We start from the raw sequence: 8,134 nt of genomic DNA, 5'->3' as shown, positions 1-8,134 counted from the left end.
TAAATGTTATTTCTGATCTATATTAATAAGTAAATCTCATTATATTGAAATGAGTTTTATTTAGGGCATAAAACCCAACAAACTCCCACTTGCACTAATATAAAACAAAATGTGCATTTCAAATAATCTCAACACCTTGATATACAAATCAAGTGTAGTAGTAGCAAACTCCTTGTAATAGGATCTGAAAAGTTGAATTAACCACAACCTTTCCTCCACTATTACTCTTCCTTAATCACAAAATCATTGATAATGTGAAATTCCTCTCTATATGTCTACTCTCTTGGGATACTGGATTCTATACCTTTGGCAACTACTTTTGGTTAATCAGGAAATTAACACTAGTAGTTTAGGCAATTTGGAATGGTGCCAAAAATATATAGAACTTTCCTTAGACTGAATAAGTACCTTTCCTGCAACTTTAACATTCAGTCCCTTCCTGGTAGACCTAGAGACTTCAGATAGGTTTTTACACTTCTCCAAAATCACTATTCCACCCCCAGAGTTATCACCATCTTATCAGAAAGATTTTCTAGAACAAAAGCAAATTTCGAAATCTGATGTGGTGTAGTCTAAGAGTTTTAAATACACCCTTATAGACTAACATATAGTTCCTCTTCTTTATCTTAAGATTTACTTGATTGTCTTCCAATGTTCTTCTCCTGGATTAATCTGATACCTACTTATTACTCCCACTCAACAGCAGGTGTCTGGTCTAAGGCATACAAAAACATATCTAAGACCTCTCACTGTTGATTTAAGAAATTCTTTCATGGTTTTATCTTTTCTGGAATAGTTGAGACTTTTCCTTAGATAAATAAAATCTATGCTTAAGAAGTTGTGAAGCTTCTATAAATTGCCATTAGAAAGAAAATGCTTCAGCATCTTACTAAAGTAAGTTGCTTGCATTAGAGTAAGTAATTACCAGGTATACCACAAGTCATAGGTTTAGATAAACTCAAACCTATAATACTAGGAATAAGAAGCTTTGTTAAGTCCATTAAATAGACTTATAAACGAAAATTTCCTTTTATGTCCTTGTAATTGAAAACTTTAGGTTATTCCATGTGAATGGATTAAACCATAGTTCTATTGGCTTTTCTTCTTAGTTTCTTATCTTGACAATCCATTACTTATTTAAACTCACAATGGATTTTAAATCACTAGTGTCTCCCAAGAAGGTGAGTTCTTAGAAACTCTCCCACTAGGACAAGGTACCGTGAATTATGTCTAAGAAAACTAAATGGTATTAACCTCTTTGGTTGTGACAAGACAACAGAGGCAGTGGGATCATCATATGTCATATAAGATGATAGAACACTTTTGGAATCAAGAAATAAATATCTCCTTTATTTGCTACTTTATTTTCAGACTTAGTCATTTTCTTATAAAAGTAGTAGTTGTTTGAACAACCACTTTTTTATCTATTGACAATGGGATGGTCCACCCCTAATCACTTACAATAGCTAACAAACCATGGTTAACAGTTCTAGCTTTTCTTAAGATTTTGATTAGGTCATCCATGAATCTAGTAATGATTTACATTAAGTATACAACCATTACATCATTCTCAAATTGTATTACCATAGAAGGAATTAGGCAACGACTAGTAACTAATCATCAACATGCAACTCGAAATTTCTGGGGAGGTAAGTTTGGATATAATTCAAAAATCAATTTAATGATCTTTGAACTGGATATCTATTAACTATTTCTCCACCCCTATCAGTTCGCAAGATCTTTAACCACTTACCTTAATGGTTTTAACCATTGCTAGAAATTTATGAAATTTTTCAACATTTCAAATTTCTTTGCATAAGGTATAATCTAGAGTGATCGTTTTAAGAATACAACGAAAAACTCATATCCACCCCTGAATGTACATCCATCTGCGAAGGAGATGAACTACTTTCAGTGGATATAGGAATATTAACTCTTTACAGTGATTGATCTTGTCAAAACCACTATGAACAAGATACAAATTCCATAGATTAAAAAAAATGTGGTAGTGTCTTTTGATGACTTAGATTTAGTTACATCAAAGAGTTCTTAGAATAGTGCAAGTAGATCATGGTCACATAATACCAAACTCATATTCCATACAGTTTGAATCCATTAATAGAAGATGGATATTAAACACTTGAGAAAGTGTAACTGTATTGTATTCTGGAATTAGAAATATAAGAAAATTTCTGTTTGGATTCTAAAATTAAAGTCAAAGACTTAATTTATACCAAATATAATGAGTAATTCTATCTTGGACCACCACTACTAATTTAACTCTAAGTCTGATTTGCCCATACAAGTAGGAGATTTCTAAGATTGAGGATTTACATCAATTGGGAATAGAATTTCGGGATTATAATCATATGCGTCATTTAATTTCTTAAGAGAAAATATAATGACATTAAATGATATATAGACCATTCATCCAATGATATGTTATTGAGCTAATTCGAAATGAATAAGCTAAGAGGAATTAGGATAATTTCGTTTGTAAATAAGAATCCAACGCTGCTTCGATTAGCGAAAGTCAAAGTAATCTTATTTATACAATCTTCTTGTTTCATATTGTAAAAATACTAGTCTAAAGTGTCATCAATTGATGAACAGCTAGATGTTGCATATACAATATTTATCTTTCGAGATCTAACACTATTATGTATGTCTAATGGTGAAAATCCACTAGGCATTTATCTCATTAGATAAACAAACCAAGTTAGACCAACAATGAAGATTCGAAATTAAACTACAACTTAATAACAGAAAATAACATGGTTCAATATTAATTCATACACAATTCAGAAATTATTAAACATATAGCAAGTAGGAATGACAAGTGAAAATACTAGAACATACAATCCTAAATAATTTCCAAGGTTTTCAACAAACTGATATCAGTGTCCCGTTTAGGCGAGAGTCAAAGCTACCATCCATTGAATAGAGTTGTCAGCTCATCTAAAATGTTAAACATTCTAGGAACCTTTTATTCGATCAAGATTGGAATTCAGCGTTGTCCCGTTTAGGCGAGAGTCAAGGCAATTCTATCTTATGAGCTTCCACCATTGTTTCATGTTTTATAAGTTTATCTCTAAGTAGTCACTGTAGGGGAGAGTCTAATAGAGACGAAAACCTACAAAACACTTATCAAATGAGATCTTACGGTGTTAAATGCGTTCAACGAATAACCATCCATAGGGGGACGAAGTCTAGCGTCTCGAGGTCATATTGAAAACATTTAACTATTGTAAGACCAACAATGGAGATCGAATGTCTTAATAATAATAAAGCTCATTATTTAAAGAGAGTTGTATTTTCTTTGATTCTCTTTATTTAATCTATTTATTTTAAATATATATTTATTTAATTAAAATTTCCAATTTAGAATGAAAAATTCTAAATATAAATTTTAATTTAATATTTATAAATTTTACTTAGATGGATATGAAAATAACATGAATTATTTCCATCTTAGTAATAATTTCTAATAAATATTTAGAAAAATATTCAATTTAAGTTGTTACAAAATTAATTTAAATTAATTTACGGCTCAAATTTAATTTTCTATAAATATATATTGCATTTCGAAAAATTAAAGTATTCAAGGATACAATTTTCGAAAATGCATGTTAAAATAAAAAATAAATCCTGGAAAAATTATTCTAATTTAATGTTGGTCCAACATTAATTAATAAAATTAATTTACAACAAAAAATTTAATTTTCCTATTTAATTAAATATATAAGAAAAATTTCAAATATTTAAGTATGATGATGGAAATCAACTTAAATATTAATTTTCTATTTAATTAAATACACTAGAAAAATACTTCAAGCAAAAATATAACCTATCTAGATTTTCCTTTGGCTAATTAATTAAATTTCTAATAAAATATATTTTACTTCATTTATTTTAATTAATCATTAAATGAAAAAATAATTGATTTAAGTTGGTCCAAAATTAAAATAAATAATTTACAACTTTAATCTATTTTTCAAATAAAATTCGAAATTCCAGCATTTAAGAAATGCAATTTCGAAATTTGATTAATAAAGAAAAAATATATTTTGAAAATTATTTAAATTTAGTTGAAAAAATAAATTTCAACTAAAAATAATTTTCTATTTAATTAAGTATCATGAAAAAGAAATATTTAAGTATCATGATGAAAATCAACTTAGATATTTAATTTTCAAATTAATTAAATGTATTAAATTCAAGAAATAAATAATTAAGTGTAGAGAAGGCTTAATTATTAATCTCTAGTTTAATACTAGGAAAAATATACTTAAAATAAAGGGAAAAAAACAGGAAACTTCCAAAAAGGGTAAAATATTACAAGAAAACTGTGGGCCGGCCCAATCAACATTTGTACAGCCCACTACGAATATATTACAAAAATACCACCTCACCTATACCTTCAGCCGCACGTCGCGAACGGAGACGATGAAGGAACCTCCATCGATGCAGTCGGCTACGCAACCAGAATGAAACCAGATCGAGCGTAGAACAACCATCAATTCTGGCGAATTTCGATAGGAAACGAACAAATCCAAAGATCTGAACAGAATTTTTTTTTTTAAAAAAAAGACCAGAAAACCGTGGAGAAACTGAAATTAAACATTTGATTTCGGTTTTTAATCGTGCAATATCACTCAAACGAGCGTCGAAAATCCAGATTGAAGCAATGTAAATCTGTATTGAATAGATCTGGAGCTCCCCCCTGAAATCCAAAAAAAGGTATGAAATGAAATTTTTTTCAACAATGATATACGTCATACACAGTTGCATTCTGGTTGATTCACCGGTTTACAACAGGAAAGCCATATTCTAACAACAAAAAACAAGAACTGATTCTAATTAAGGAACCACATGATACTAATAAGGGTTTTTTTAATTTTTTGCGTTGCCTTACAGTTGCAATATCGTTTTAAAATGGTTTACAAATCATGAAGAAGTGTCAATTGACGAGTACCAAAAGCTAGCATATATAGAAGGTACGATTTATGTAAATGGTAGCAAATTTGTTTTATAATAGTAGGAAATTGATCTGATTCGAATAAACATGATGAAAAATGACATTGAGTAAGAACTATGTAATTTTGAGGAAAGAATTGTGGTTTTTAAGTTGATTTACAGTTGCATAATCATTTAATAATAGTTTCATTACATTTTTTGCAGGAATTTATTTTGGAAAAGATAGAGGACAAAACAGTTTGAGAAATGGTTAGTTTCCCAAAAATTTAATGAAGTTTCTTAATAGTTTTATTCTCGTTTCTTTGTAGTTTATTAACAACAAAAAAATGGCAAAAGCAGGAATCAGGACAGGAAATACAATGCTTGAACAAAGGGACAGAGATAGAAGTAATTTTGTACTCTATTTCATAACAGAATCAAACCAGTTTTAAAATTCGTTGCCTCGGACTAATAAACATTGCAAAAACACAGGAAAGGAAAGACATTCCATTCCTAGTCTTCTACAATGGACAATTCGATGATCGAATGAATTATGAAAATTATGAAGCCAGTGGACATTACATTTCAGCCAATTCTAACTATGAAGATTTGCAACAGAAACTCAAAGATGTCCTGGAGTGCAACCAAGAAAACACTGTTTTGCAACTGAAATATCAAGTGAAGGAAGGATACCAACCATTGAGGATAAAGGATGATCAAAGCCTGCATTTCTACATACAACTCAAACTGAAGGACCCCGACTTCACAACATACCCATTGTGTGTGAATGTCATCCACAACCCAACAACAACCATCGATGCATCATTCTTGGGAAATGACAATTCATTAATTACACATACAAGCGCCTTCCAACCAATCGAATACAATGCAGCAACAACAGAAGACTCAACAAATCAACAACATACAATTGAAGCTACAGTACCGGAATTTGGGGGAGAAAGTTTTGACTTCATGGACTATGCAAAACTTGTGGCAGAGGAGATGGTTGAGCAACTGGAAAACAACAAAAAAAAGGAACCAGAAATCACAAATTACGACGAACTACTAATCACAGATCTGCAACATCCTGAAATAGAAGAAGCACAAATATACAAAGACAAAGAAACACTGCAGAGTGTGCTTGGTTACTATGCAATTAGGAGCAACTTCCAATTTAGAGTGAAAAAATCATGTGCAAGAACATACAAGATTTGTTGTTTGGATCCAACATGCAAGTGGGCACTAACGTCATCCAGAAACGGGCCAACAAAGTCATTCATCATTCGAAAGTACGACAGAAAGGTGATACACACATAAGATCTAAACATAAGATTTGCCGACAAAAGACAAGCTACAACGAAATTGATTGGAAACTACATCAAGCCACGGTTTACCAACATAAAAACAACTCAAACGCCACAAGACATCAGAGGAGAAATGAAACACAAGTATGGGGTGAGAATGAACTACATGAAAGCATGGAGAAGCAAAGAGCACGCGCAAGAAGAATTACGAGGAAAAGCCAACGAATCATACAAGCTGCTGCCCGGTTTTTTGCACATGTTGCAAAAAACTAATCCCGGAACAATAGTGCACATGCAAACAGAGGATGACAACAGCTTCAAGTACTTGTTTGTCGCACTGGATGCTTCAATAAAAGGATGGAAGAAATGCAAACCTATAATAGTTGTTGACGGAACTTTCCTTAAATCAACATATGGAGGTACATTGCTCTCTGCTTGTACACAAGATGCAAATGGGCACATTTTTCCACTAGCTTTTTCTGTTGTGGATTCAGAAAACAACAACTCATGGCAATGGTTTTTTACAAAAGTAAGAGAAACATATGGGATTAGAGAGGAACAGTACTTGATCTCAGATAAACATGAGAGCATAATTAAGGCAGCTTGTCAAGTATTTCCAGAAATCACACATTGCTATTGTGTATACCACCTGTTAAGCAACCTAAAAGCAACCTTCAAGAAGAATGCAAGCAAGCTGGATAAACCATTCTTCGCTGCAGCCAGAGCATACACAGAGAGGAAATTTGAATACCATATGAGCGAGTTGGACAGCTTGGACATCCGTGTCAGACCATATTTACAACAAGTTGGATACCACAAATGGTCAAGATACCACTGCAAAAACAACAGGTATTCAACTATGACTTCAAACATTGCTGAATCTCTAAATGCAGCAAACTTAGCAGCTAGAGAGCTACCAATCACAACACTGATGGAGTCATTGAGAGCTTTGATACAACAATGGACATACACAAACAGGAAAAAAGCACAGAAAACAACAACATTTTTAACACCTACAGCAGAGAAGAAATTAGTCGACAACTTTGTGGACTCATTGACAGAAAATGTAATGAAATGTTTAATATTGTAGTTGCATTATAGTTTCTTAATAGTTTGGTTGCCGTTGTTATACATAATAACAATTTTATAAATTTACTTAATACGCAGGTAAAACCAATAAACAAGACCATGTTCGAAGTCGTTGAACTAACCAGATCATGGGTCATCAACCTCAAGGAGAAAACATGTAGTTGCAACAGATTCCAACTTGACGAATTACCGTGTGCTCATGCACTTGCTATTATAAAAGAGATGAACTTGAATTTTTACAACTACTGTTCAGGTTATTACACCACAAGAACATGGCTTGAAACATACAGCGGCTCAACATATCCGGTACACAATCACACAACATGAGAGGTGCCACAAAACATAAAAGATATCATTGTTCTGCCACCAAACCAAAAAATAAGATCTGGAAGACCAAGGAAACGAAGGTTTTTATCTGAATGGGATACAAAAAAACATAACAGGTGCAGCAAATGTGGTCAACACGGACACAATCGAAAGACATGCAACAATCAAGCAATAAAATAGATACATATGAAATATTTGAATTGTTTAATTCTGTGTGCAAATTCAAACAGGTTGATCTGTGATGTTCTAAATACATGGGATTTCATTTTAATGAAATTTGAAACAGTTTTTTAATAGTTGCAAAATCGTTTTGTTACAGTTGTGACACTTTGAAAATATTAAGTACCGGAATGACTTCTTCTTTACAGTTTTAAAAGCAGTCAGGTAAGAATTGATAAAACATAACTAAAATAAAGGAAAAAGGAGTAAAGGAAAAACAAAGAATAAAAATACATTCA

The 8,134-nt window shown here is 31.8% G+C and overlaps 1 protein-coding gene across 1 annotated transcript; it reads left to right on the top strand.

The window, feature by feature from the left end:
• The first annotated feature begins 4,790 nt into the window (after positions 1-4,790).
• On the top strand, positions 4,791-7,918 carry LOC133034248 (uncharacterized). Its single transcript, XM_061109298.1, has 5 exons — positions 4,791-4,997; positions 5,182-5,226; positions 5,317-5,364; positions 5,449-6,135; positions 7,907-7,918. The coding sequence occupies exons 2-5, from the start codon at positions 5,224-5,226 to the stop codon at positions 7,916-7,918; spliced, it is 750 nt and encodes a 249-aa protein (XP_060965281.1). The 5' UTR covers positions 4,791-4,997; positions 5,182-5,223.
• Positions 7,919-8,134: the final 216 nt, after the last annotated feature.

This window comes from Cannabis sativa, chromosome 2 (assembly GCF_029168945.1).
Source record: "Cannabis sativa cultivar Pink pepper isolate KNU-18-1 chromosome 2, ASM2916894v1, whole genome shotgun sequence".
Taxonomy (NCBI): Eukaryota; Viridiplantae; Streptophyta; class Magnoliopsida; order Rosales; family Cannabaceae; genus Cannabis; species Cannabis sativa.
The sequence above is the reverse complement of the archived record's forward strand: the minus strand, read 5'-3'. Positions and strand labels throughout refer to the sequence as shown.

Coding starts and splice junctions, on each gene's coding strand:
- LOC133034248 (XM_061109298.1), top strand. Junction 5,365..5,448: donor ACAAAGGGACAGAGATAGAA/GTAATTTTGTAC, acceptor GCAAAAACACAG/GAAAGGAAAGACATTCCATT.